Source organism: Aquarana catesbeiana, linkage group LG13 (assembly GCF_042186555.1).
Source record: "Aquarana catesbeiana isolate 2022-GZ linkage group LG13, ASM4218655v1, whole genome shotgun sequence".
Lineage (NCBI taxonomy): Eukaryota > Metazoa > Chordata > Amphibia > Anura > Ranidae > Aquarana > Aquarana catesbeiana.
Window position 1 is genome coordinate 148976739 of NC_133336.1, and position 13452 is coordinate 148990190.

General features: G+C 45.2%; 1 protein-coding gene across 1 annotated transcript in view; it reads left to right on the forward strand.

Moving 5' to 3' along the window:
* The window catches only part of ZFYVE26 (zinc finger FYVE-type containing 26), a gene marked incomplete in the record, with an annotated part of 1901467 nt that overhangs the window by 1415699 nt on the left and 472316 nt on the right, over positions 1-13452 (forward strand). The window contains 2 exon segments of the mRNA XM_073610828.1: positions 5599-5819; positions 5914-6061. Of these exon segments, the coding sequence (XP_073466929.1) occupies positions 5599-5819; positions 5914-6061 (369 nt within the window).

Consider the following 13452-nt stretch of genomic DNA (forward strand, 5'->3'; position numbering starts at 1 on the left):
ATTATCTCTGACTTTATCAAGAAAGGGTTCTAGTGAGAGAGCAAAATGAAGTGGTGAAATTGGGCAGCCTTGTCTGGTTCCTTTTGAAGTTTTGAAAGGTTTAGATAAAATTCCAAAGATTTTGACTTGGACAGTAGGTGAGGAATAGATGGCCTTAATCCAAGCTAACATATTATTACCTAGACCAATATGCTTAAGCACAGAGAACATACTGTGTAATTCCAATTCACTCTGCCTAATGCCTTCTCTGCATCTGTCGCCAAAAGAAGTTATGGAGTGCTACTTAAAGAAGCTGATGGGTTTTACTTCCTTTTGTTTCCCCTGCAAAGTAAAAGCATAATGTGCTACTATGCATCACATACTAGCGCATTATGTGACACCTGAAAATGAAGCCCGCGCTGTCCCCGCTGCAGACCGCATCCATGTTCACCCCTCTTCCTTCCAGGGCCGCAGACTCCGCTCTGTGACTGGCCAGAGTCGTTTGACGACACTCCCATGCAAGCGCGCGGCAGCTGCCAGTCACGGCACTTGCTAGTGAAGAAATGGCACAGGCAGCCGCTTCACAGTGCATGTGTCGATGACATCATCGGCACAGCGTACAGCAAATATCTCCTAAATGGTGCACGTTTAGGAGATATTTTCAGTACCTATAGGTAAGCCTTAATATAGGCTTACCTATAAGTACAACTTACCAATAGAGGTTTACAACCTCTTTAACTCTCTGCTTTATCCTTCTTTACCTCCACCCACTAACTTAGTCATGGCCCAGGAGATTGCCAGTCACTTCAAGAATAAAATTTAAACAATTGTGACAAGATCTCCACGGTACAGGTATCTCTCTCACCTTACACTCCTTGTCCAACTGCTTTTTTTTTTTTTCTAATGCCCACCCGCCCCCTGAACCCCAAACAAAAGAATTTGCTGCTCCAGGTGAGACAGGAAGCCTAGTGATATCACGGGTGCCCGCCTCAGCTCGCCTCCGCATACGATCAACACTGAAGAAATGGCTGCACTCCAAGATCCATCAAAATTCTTATTTAATAGACGAACATCCCAAGTGTTACAGTTCAAATGGTAGACGCGTTTCACACACTAACAGGTGCGCTTATTCATTACAAAGATAAGTCAGCATTGTTTTCCTTATATACACCTACAGTGGGGCAAAAAAGTATTTAGTCAGCGACCAATTATGCATGTTCTCCCACTTAAAAAGATGAGAGAGGCCTGTAATTGTCATGATAGGTATACCACAACTATGAGAGACAAAATGTGGAAACAAATCCAGACAATCACATTGTCTGATTTTTTTGAAAGAATTTATTTGCAAATTATGGTGGAAAATAAGTATTTGGTCACCTACAAACAAGCAAGATTTCTGGCTCTCTAAGACCTGTATCTTCTTCTTTAAGAGGCTCCTCTGTCCGCCACTCATTACCTGTATTAATGGCACCTGTTTGAACTTGTTATCAGTATAAAAGATGCCTGTCCACAACCTCAAACAGTCACACTCCAAACTCCACTATGGTGAAGACCAAAGAGCTGTCGAAGGACACCAGAAACAAAATTCTAGACCTGCACCAGGCTGGGAAGACTGAATCTGCAATAGGCAAGCAGCTTGGTGTGAAGAAATCAACTGTGGGAGCAATAATTAGAAAATGGAAGACATACAAGACCACTGATAATCTCCCTCGATCTGGGGCTCCACGCAAGATCTCACCTGGTCAAAATGATCACAAGAATGGTGAGCAAAAATCCCAGAACCACACGGGGGGACCTAGTGAATGACCTGCAGAGAGCTCGGACCAACGTAACGAAGGCTACCATCAGTAATACACTACGCCGCCAGGGACTCAGATCCTGCAGTGCCAGACGTGTCCCCCTGCTTAAGCCAGTACATGTCCGGGCCCATCTGAGGTTTCCTAGAGCATTTGGATGATCCAGAAGAGGATTGGGAGAATGTCATATGGTCAGATGAAACCAAAGTAGAACTGTTTGGTAGAAACACAACTCGTTGTGTTTGGAGGAGAGAGAGAATGCTGAGTTGCAGCCAAAGAACACCATACCTACTGTGAAGCATAGGGGTGGCAACGTCATGCTTTGGGGCTGTTTCTCTGCAAAGGGAACAGGATGACTGATCCGTGTACATGAAAGAATGAATGGGGCCATGTATCATGAGATTTTGAGTGCAAACCTCCTCCCATCAACAAGGGCATTGAAGATGAAACGTGGCTGGGTCTTTCAGCATGACCATGATCCCAAACACGCTGCCCGGGCAACGAAGGAGTAAGAAGCATTTCAAGGTCCTGGAGTGGCCTAGCCAGTCTCCAGATCTCCCCATAGAAAACCTTTGGAGGGAGTTGAAAGTCTCTGTTGCCCAGCGACAGCCCCAAAACATCACTGCTCTAGAGGAGATCTGCATGGAGGAATGATCCAACATACCAGCAACAGTGTGTGACAACCTTGTGAAGATTTACAGAAAACGTTTGACCTCTGTCATTGCCAACAAAGGATATATAACAAAGTATTGAGATGAACTTTTGATATTGACAAAATACTTATTCCACCATAATTTGCAAATACATTTTGCGATTGTCTGGATTTGTTTCCACATTTTGTCTCTCATGGTTGAGGTATACCTATGATGACAATTACAGGCCTCTCCCATCTTTTTAAGTGGGAGAACTTGCATAATTGATGGCTGACTAAATACTTTTTTGCCCCACTGTATCTAGTATAGCAACAGGTGATACAGATCATTAAATTGCAGACTTCTTTTTAGCCACATCTGATTCACATAAACATTAATAAGAAAGAGAAAGACATAGACATATAAACTTGCACATATTTGGATATCTACTAAAGATAAAATTAGCAGTAGTTTTCCCGTTCCCTCGCAGATCCTATGATCACCCGCTGACTCTATCCTACACTCTTTAACTCATATCTTCAATCTCTCCCTCTATACTGGCATTTTCCCCAAACCTCTAAAACAGTGGTCATCAACCCTGTCCTCAGGGCCCACTAACAGGCCAGGTTTTATGTATTACCTTGGGGAGATGCAGACTAGAATACTACAATCACTGAGCAGCAAATGATATCACATGTAATGTGTTTCAGTTATCTTGCAAACCTGGCCTGTTAGTGGGCCCTGAGGGTTGATGACCACTGCTCTAAAACATGCACTAGTCACCCCCATACCTAAAAAGGCCTCGCTGGACCCCATCAATCTTAAAAGAGAAGTAAGGGTTTGGGCTTTTTTTATATTAATACTTACCTAGGTGGATGCAGCATGGGTCTGGTGCTGCATCTGTCCCCTGGCACCTCTACACTGAGAACCGAGCGATCGAACATCGCCAATCACTCGGTTCTGACAGCTCCCCGAGCAGAGAGCTGCTGACTGTCATTTACAGCTTTGTGCTCTGCCCCCTCGTTGCTCACTGGAGCGCTGGGCTGTGGAAGGGGTGACCAGCTCGATCTCTCAGTGGCTTGCTGAGAGGCTGAGGCGGGTGTCGGTCCAGGCACCTGGCGGATCCAGACTTTATTGTCGCAATGACGGAGTGCCTGGACTTCTGTGACGTCAGCCTGCTTTTCTGCTTTAAACGGGCTACAGGAGTGCAAAACGAATTACACTCCTGTGATCCATAGCAGAAGTACAGCCAAACAAGCTTTAGCTATACTTCTTCTTTAACAACCTAAGACCAATCTCCTTATTCCCTTTTGCCTCCAAACTCCTTGAATGTCTAGTCTACAATCGGCTGAGCTGCCACCTCATTGAAAATAACCTTCTTGATTTCACCCGCAACACCCCAAATAAACTGCTCTCCTAAAACTCACAAACGACTTACTAACAGCTAAAACCAATGGCCACTATTCTGTACTCTTACTCTTGGACCTCTCTGCTGCCTTTGACACAGTTGACCACCCCCTTCTCCTCAATATACTTGATTCCTTTGGTCTCTGTGACTCTACTCTCCGTTGGTTCGAATATGACCTATCTCACCGTACCTTCAGTGAACGCTTACAACTCTACTTCCTCCTCCCTTCCTCCTCCCTCAAGATTCTGTCCTTGGACCTCTCCTATTCTACACCTCCTCCCTTGGTCAGCGGATAGCTTCCCATGGCTTTCAATCTCATTTCTACGCTGACAACACCCAAATCTATCTCTCTACCCCTCAGCTCATCCCATCAGTTTCCTCGCATATCACTGATTTACTAACAGACATATCTGACTGGGTGTCGCACTACTTCCTCAAACTCAGTCTATTCAAAACCAAGCTCATTTTCCTCCCTCACGTGCCTCTTCTCCAGACTCCTCTGTCAGGATCAATCGCAGAACTATCAGTTTGTCCCTACATGCCAGGGTGCTAGGGGTAACTCTGAACTGTCCTTTCAGGCCCACATCCAATCCCTGTCCAAATCATACCACCTCAACCTCCGCAACATCTGCAGAATTTGACAATTTTGAACCAATGACACTACAAAGCTTCCAGTTCACTCCCTGGTCATCTCTTGCCTCGACTGCTACGACTCCCTCCTCATTACATTGCCTTTACATAGGCTAATCCCCCCCTTTAGTCCATCATGAATGATGCTGCCAGACTCATCCACCTTACCAACCGCTCAGAGTCTGCCACCCCTCTCTATCAATCCCTCCACTAGCTTTTCGCTCACCCAATGAATACAATTCAAGGTACTAACAACAACTTACAAAGCCTCTGCCCCCAGCTACATCACTAACCTGGTCTCAAAATAGCAACCAAACCACTCTCTTCGGTCCTCCCAAGATCTCCTGCTATCTAGCTCCCTTGTCACCTCCTCCAATGCTTACCTCCAGTACTTCTTCTGAGCTGATCCCATCCTTTGTAAATCTCTACCCCAATCTGTCTGACTATCTCCTAATCTATCCATCTTTAGACAATCCCTGAAAGCCCTTCTCTTTAAAGAGGTCTATCCCGCTTCTAACTAATACAGGTTTTTTTTTACTTTCTCAATCAGCTCATCTCCCACAGTTATCACCTTTTGTATCACTTGGTCCTCCCTCTTAGATTGTAAGCTCTAATGAGCAGGGTCCTCTGTACTAAATTGTATTGGGTCTGTAATGTCTGCCTTCATTTTGTTAAAGCACTGTGCAAACTGTTGGAACTGTATAAATCCTGTATAATAATATAATACTGTGATATATGCCTGTCTTTTTCTTGCTTTTGTCTTGCTCCTTGTTTCATGAAGGCTTTTGCTTGTTGACTGTACCATGTGCTTTGATAAGAGCAAAATAAAATAATAAAGAAAAAAGTAAAAAAAAGAAAAATGGTATTGTATCTTTGTATTGTATCACATTATATCTTGCCAAATCCATTTCATTTAGTGAATGTTGTATCTCAGAAACTATCATGATCATCTGAACCAAATATTTTAATTTCACTTTTACTAATGAGACTGTCTTGTATGTAAGACTGTCAAATATTTAGTAAAGAGGTAATTGTGATGTTTCATAGATGATAGTGCCTTTATTAGAATAATAAATATTAGATATATTCTTCATTATTTATTTTCTCTTTATCTGCATTAAATTGTTCTAAATTCTTTGGTTATACCCTGCAGGCCCCGAGTGCTTCACTCTGTTCAGCCATACTTAGCTTGCACTCTAAAAGTGATGAATGTGGATACCAACTCATTGAACGCTGCTGTCTTCTGTCAAAGGGGTTAACTAACCCAGAGATGGACAGTCGACTTCTTCTTGACATCATGAAAAATTTGCTGTTCAGTGCCAAGATGATATTTGTCAAAGCTGCAAGAAGTCATGACCTTGCCCTTTGTGACAGGTAGTTATCACAAACCAAAATGCTTTTCAACACACTTATAATTTCAGGTCAGAGCACTGTGTTTTTATCATTTATTATTTGTTTTGTTTGACAGTTACAGCAGCAAGGTGGATTTACTGAAGATTTTAGTGACAGCTTCCTATCAAGATATTCCTTCCCTTCATGAGATTGTTAGACCTGCTGCAGTAGTAAGGCTGCGAAATCAGCTCTTAGAAGCAGAGTATTACAGTTTAGCTATAGAGGTAAAGCATTAAGTGCTGAATGAGTGACCCTTGAAATTATAAAACACTTATAAATTACTGCATAACCAAACCAATCGAATTAGGATTTAATTTCAAGTGACCCCCAAACTGACGTTTTCCTTCGCTATGTGATGTTAAGAAGGGGACTGGGGAATTAGTGTTTACCACTGTACTGTTCTGGTAGATTTCATTATCAGTTGTACACTAGACTTGAACACTATCTGTCCTAACATAGGGTTAAAGAAGCTTGGACTTTGCATTGTGTATTAATGAGGGGAAACTCAGTGGGACTGATTTACTGTCAGACTGGTGGATATAAGCACCATGTCTGTGGTGTGATTTTGCGTGCCAAACATTTTAATTTCTTACTATTATGCAGGTATGTTTGTTGATCGTCAACATTTGCTGCAAAGCATAGCTGGCTAATTGTGAATGTGAAATATAATCAAATAACTGGCTATAATAAGTGTCTCACAGGTTTTTCAAATTAATAAAAATATATAGAGCTACAATTCATAAAATATGTGAACAAAACCAAAAAACTAGAATTATACACATAAAAGAATGTGCATATAATGCGGCTGGAGAGGGAGTTGTTTCCCTGGAGGACACGTTGCAAGCTTACATCACGGGTGATCCCGAAGGAGGGCAAAGATCCACTCCTTTGCCAAAACTATTGGCCAATAACCTGAATCATGCTACTCGGGCGAGGGGGGCCCATATGTTGCTTCTCTCGAACGACGCCGAAAAAGTCTTCGACAGGGTGAACTGACCATTCCTAATAGAGACCCTTCGATGCGTGGGGCTAGGACACCGAATTATGAATTGGGTTTGAGCCATTTACTCCTGCCCGTCGGCCCAAGTGAAGGTGAATAGTCACCTGTCCTCATCCTTCATGATACTCAATGGGACGAGACAGGGGTGCCCCCTGTCCCCCATGATATTTATCTTTAACCTTGAAACCTTACTTCACTTGGTTAGAGATAATCCCAACATCACGGGCCTCCGCTTAGATAATATGCTTTCCCCGAAAATCGCAGCATTTGCAGACGATCTTTTATTCTTTGTGACTAATCCCCTGGTGTCTATCCCCAACCTGCTACAGGAATTGAAGACGTATGGGGTACTATCCTTTTTCAAAATCAATTTCCAGAAATCAGAGGCGCTGAACATCTCCATGCCAGCCCCTCTGGCCACGTTACTTCCGTTAGATTTCCCTTTGAAATGGGCAATGTCACACATCAAATATCTGGGCATCCTTTTGCCCAGTAGGACAGAAGACATATTCCCCCTAAATTTCCTCCCCGCTGAAGGCCATTATAAAGACCTTCAGTCCTGGCAGCATGAACAGTTTTCCTGGTTTGGTCGGTGTGGAATTGTAAAACAGAACATTATGCCCCAGTTGTTATACCATCTACAGGCCCTCCCCGTCTAGATCCCGAGTTCCTTTCTCAGGGCTCTGAACCACACTATTATATCTTTCCTCTGGGCCCAGAAAACCCAGCGGCTGGCCCAGTCTATTCTGCGACTGCCAAAAGTGTTGGGCGGCATGGCTTTGCCGGACGCCAACCTATATCATATGGCCTGCCATCTGACATGAATCCTGGACGGTGTTGCCATGGTCCTTTGAAGCAGTGGGTCCAGGTGAAAGGACTCCTGCCTGGGACCCAGCTGGATGTGTTGCCTTGGTGCCAAACACCGCCACGCTGGATATTAGACCACCCCACTCTAGGCAAAACGTGGTGGATTGCCCAAAAAGCCTTTCGCGACTTTTCTGTCGCACCCACTCCTTTGCCACTCATCCGTGTCTTGGGGAACCCTGCCTTCAGTCTGGGAATCAGCGACCCTAGATTTCAGGATTTGAAAGGTATCGAACGATCCCAGGTCTGTCATTTCCTCACAAACGGACAGTGGATGACCAGGCAACAAATCATGGACGACCCATCTGTGGGGGCCTTCTCTTCCGGCAAAAACTACAGTTAGCCCATTTCATTGGCTCTTTACCTTCCCCAGAACCCTTCAGGAGGAGCCTTACTACATTCAACCTATTGTATCTGGAGCAGTCCCCTATGTGCCATGTGGTATTCCAGACTTACCAGTTGCTATTAGCGCCACCCCCGAATTTCAGACCTTCCTATATTTGTAAGTGGGAGCAGGACTTGGGACTTCAGTTCATGGAAAGGCAAGTTGAGAGACTTCTTCTCTTCTCTTGTAAAATCTCTGTTTGTGCTAACCATCAGGACGCGCGTTACAAGGTACTGATAAGGTGGTACTATACGCCAGTGAGGATCCACAAGATGTTCCCTCACAGCACAGATCTGTGCTGGAGGTGTCGGGAGGAACCCGGTTCTCTTCTTCATATCTTCTTGTCTTGTAGCCCTTTTGCTGCCTTACTGGACCAAGATTCACTGCGTTGTTCAGAAATTTACGGATCGTGAGCTGCCTCGGACCTCCTTGTTCTTCCTCCTTCACCACCTCGAGATTCCAAGCAAGATCTATAGAAAATCAGTCTTGCCGCTACTGCTCACAGCAGCAAAGAGCTGCATCCCACTGTGTTGGAAGCAGACACAGCCACTGGTGGTAGCCGTCTGGCTGAAAAAGTAGCCAAAATCAATGCAATGGAGGACCTGGTAGCCACGGATAGGGGCCTATGTGAGAAATTTCTCAAGAAGTGGTTTTATTGGCATGAGTTTGTTTATTCTGAGGAGCATGCAGAGTTGGTAATTTAAGTCCCCTGGGAGTTGGGACTAATGGAAAGGCTCCCCGGATGTGGTTGGAGGTACTGGCTGTTGATTGCCCTCCCCTCCCCCTTCCTCTTTTCTTTACTTTTGCTATTGCTCTCCTTTGCTACTTGGTCCTTTGGGTCATGCCTGCTCTCTCAATTTTTTTCTTTAATAAGACGGTGTTAACCGTAAAAAACTCTGCGGGATACGGAGACTTACTTATCCTTGAAGCCCACTGTCTAATCTGCACTTCACATGTTTAACCAATGATGACACTGTAATGACTGGGCATGTGGTCTTATATGTGGAGATGATCCACTGTATGGCTAATGTGCACACCAAACACCCGCAGACCTTAATCAAAAGTAGTTAAAATGCACTTGATTCCATTCCACGTAATTCCATGAAGGAACCAGCTTTGGCAATTATGGGATACTCCTTCAATGCACCTCACACATGTAACCAAATGGTCCAGGAGAAAATATTTTTTTCATGGTGTAGTAAGTCTATTAAAAAAACATTAATGACATAAAGAACAAATAAATGGCCTGTTGCATTATACAGTGCCTGATCGGCACCAATACAGCCCGCAAACATTGTTAGGGAGCGTGTGTTCCAATTACCGGAAATGGCATGGCCGGAAGCTCCACCTTTTTATGCGTTTCATCACAATGGCATCAGGAATAAATGCGAGGACGAGACCATATATTCTGATTGGCCATGCCCTAAATCAGCCCTCAAATTTTCCACTCACCTACTCGCATTTTGCGAGTGGAAAATCAGGGCTTGCGAGTGTAAGCTGCCTGGGAGAGATGGGGGGGGGGGGGGGGGCGAGCACTGCCAGCACAGAGCCGTTCTCCCAGCGATCGCCCCGGGGAAAGAGTGTGGAGGTTGAGGAGAGTCGCCGGATAACAGAGCATGGATATAGCCCGCTGTAACAGCTTACATTACAATTGCCGTCTGCTCGTGGTTACACACAGCTCCGCCTCCTGACCTGCGCCTGTGATTGACAGAACGCTGGTCCAGTGCTGGGATGCGTTCTGTCTATCACAGGCACAGGTCAGGAGGCGGGGCTGTGTGTAACCACGAGCAGACGGCAATTGTAATGTAAGTTGTTACAGCGGGCTATATCTGTGATCCGCCAGTTCTCTTCTTCCTCTACGCTCTTCCCCAGTGATGATCCGGCTGCCCTCTCTCTTCCTCGGCACAGGTGAGGCTGCAATGGTAGGCACAGGTGAGGCTGCAAAGGTGGGCACTGGTCACGCTGCAATGATGGGCACAGGTGAGGCTGCAATGGTGGGCACACTTCACGCTGCCATGATGGGCACAGGTGAGGCTGCATTGGTGGGCACAGGTCACGCTGCAAAGATGGGCACAGGTCATGCTGTAATGATGGTCACAGGTCACGCTGCATTGATAGGCACTGATGAACACTGGTGAGGCTGCATTGATGAGCACTGGTGAGACTGCACTGATGGGCACTGATAAAGTTGTTGTTAATATTTATTTTTGTAACTTAATTCTGCATAAAACATTTAAGTATCATTTCATGAGATCATTTATGAGGGTGTGTTTAGGGGCGGAATTAGGAGTGATGCAGGGCAGGGATTTGGTGGGGCAACTGGTGGCACGTGACCCTTAAGGCCTGGCTAGTAGCTCAGGACTTGAAATTTTGGGCCCTGCCTTAAATTATATTGTTGATACATTGACAATATTTTAATAATTTGGGAGGGTTCTATAGATACATTTGAGGCTTGCTTGCAATACATCAATTACCATAAATATAGCATAAATTTTACAGGTAATTGTCAGTCTTTTTCAATTAGCGATTTGGATTTAGATCTAATTAAGAATGGTAATGGTTTATACACAAAAACACACTTCAAAGAAACTGACCAAATTTGTGTTTATATCCACTAGTAGCTTCCACCAACCTAAATGGGTAAAAGCCATCCCAAAGGGTCAGTTTATGCGACTGAGATGAAATTGTGAATAGGGATGATGATTATTGTTAACAAGCTGATGTATTGATGGGCAGGTTCACAGAAAAAGGGTATGATAAGAATGAACTTTTAAAAATGAGAGAACGTTGCAAAATGGATAGGAATTCTTTACTTGAAAAGAAACTAGAAAAGGCAAAAATGCTGAAATCGCAATTAATACAGGATTTAATAGACACTACCGGGAGGTAGAACAAATTGTGAAAAAATATTAGCCCATATGAATGATGATAATATGTTGAGAAATATTTTACCTAAAAAAAACAAAACAGTTTGATTATAAGAACGCCCCCAATTTACGTATTTTAATCATCCCCAATATACTTGATCCCCTAAAAAAAACTTTATAACCTTTGGGATCATGTAGGATTTTTTAGGTATTAGCAATGTCAATCATGTAGTAATCACTACATACTACCACTACTGTAGTGTCACTGGTAATAAAGAACGTAAAACAGTGGAATTTAGCTCTTGTAGTACAGGAAAAAGTTATAAAGTGAAAGTTCATTACATGCGACACCAAATTTGCACATACATTTTGGAATGCTTATATGTCATTCAAAATGTGGGCAGGACAATACAGAAATTGCCCATCAGAATTAATGAGCATGTTAATAACATCAAACATGGATTTAGGAAACATAGTGTCAGAAGAGCCAGTCATGCCACCAACCATGTTCTAGCCATTGCCCACACCTGAATGCCAACCACTGTCAAACATGCAAAAAAGGTGGGGTGTGTCCAGATGTGAGCCGCAGCTAAGGTTGCCATCTGTCCGGTTTTCCCCCGGACAGTCCAGGTTTTGACACATATGTTCGGTTTTCAGTGTGCCTGACACCCGGACACACTACTGTCAGTTGGAGTGGAAGTGGGAAAAGTGTTGATCACAGGAAAGTGGGATGAGCTGCTGGATGATGAAGGGTGGGTGAGAATTGAGGGGTTTGTATTGGAGAGTCTTTTCTTTACTGTGTACAGTAAGTGCTTCACCCTATGCGATACTTGCTTGGCATCATGATCTCTCTGTGCAGAGCAGCTCCGCCTCCCATCTCCACCCCTGACTTCGGCTCTTGTGTCTTGCCTTCAGCCATGCTGCTCCTGTTTGCTAGACTGCACCTCTCATATTCTGCACCTCTGTACAAAGCAGCGCCGCTTCCTAACTCCGGCTCCCACGTCTTGTCTTCAGTCATACTGTTCCTTTTCGAGCTTGTAAGGTAAGAGAGTCCCCTGCTGCCCTTAGGCTGCTCCCACCCATAGCCAGAACTATATATACTGCAACAGTACCTTGCTGACCCTTCTACACAGTGTCCTTGGTATAATGTGTGTCCTACAGTCACTCTGCCCTCCTCCTCTGTTACTCTGTGAAACTCCTCCTTTCACACTCTGCCCCCTCCTTTCACACTGCACCCCCTCCTGTCATGCTTCACCCCCTCCTGTTACACTGCACCCCCTCCTGTCACACTGCACCCCCTCCTATCACATTGCACCCCCTCCTATCACATTGCACCCCCTCATGTCACACTGCACCCCTTCCTGTCGCATTGCCCCTTCCTGTCGCACTCTGCCCCCTCCTTTCACACTTTGCCCCCTCCTTTAACACTTTGCCCCCTCCTATCACATTGCACCCCCTCCTGTCACATTGCACCCCCTCCTGTCACACTCTGCCCCCTCCTGTCACACTCTGCCCCCTCCTGTCACACTCTGCCCCCTCCTGTCACACTCTGCCCCCTCCTGTCACACTCTGCCCCCTCCTGTCACACTCTGCCCCCTCCTGTCATACTCTGCCCCCTCCTGTCACACTGCATCCCCCTTGTCACACTAAACCCCCTCCTGTCACTCTGCACCCCTCATGTCACACTGTGCCCCCCCTCCTGTCACTATGTGCCCCCTGTCACATTCTGCTACCCTCCTATCACTCTGCCCCCCCTACTGTCACACTGGGATACTGATGTAAAGAAGACTACTAATGTAAATTGAGATTTGAAAGAGGGACTCTTGATTTAAGGAGGGCTCCTGATGTAAAGGGGCCCTTGATATAAGAGGAGTTACTGATATAAAGGGCCCCTGCTGTTGTGAGGGAGGACTCTGATGTGAAGGGGGGGCTCTGATGTAAAGGGGGACTTTGATCTCATAGGGGGACCATTGATGCTCAGTCAGAGCACCTAATGTAAAGGGTGACTCCTGATATATAGGTGAATCCTAATGTAAAGGGGGACTCCAGACTCCAGAAACCTGATGAAGGGGGACTCCTGATGTAAAGGGGACTTTAATGTGAAAGGGGGATTCCTGAACTAATGGGGGTCTTTAGGGGGCACTGATATAAAGGGACTCTCATCTAATGGGGGTCTTTACTCTAATAGGTCGCTGATATAAGGGCACTCTGTTCTAATGGGGAGGTCTCTAAGGAGAGGTAAAAATTTGCTGTGCGCTGTTAAAGTGTTTGGGTTTAGCTTGAAGAAAAGGTGGCAACCCTAGCCGCAGCAGTTGTGTCTGAGAGAAGCTCCGGTAATTCTGATCCTAATCCATCAGCAGCCCGATTTGGCAGTGTTAATCTGGCCGTGGCGGGCTCCATACACCCACGGCCTGACCATCCTAATCCATCGGCATCCTTGCTGCAAAAAGCCTGCTGAGCCTCCAAACCTCCTCTAGTAGTTCCTCCACATCTCCTGCT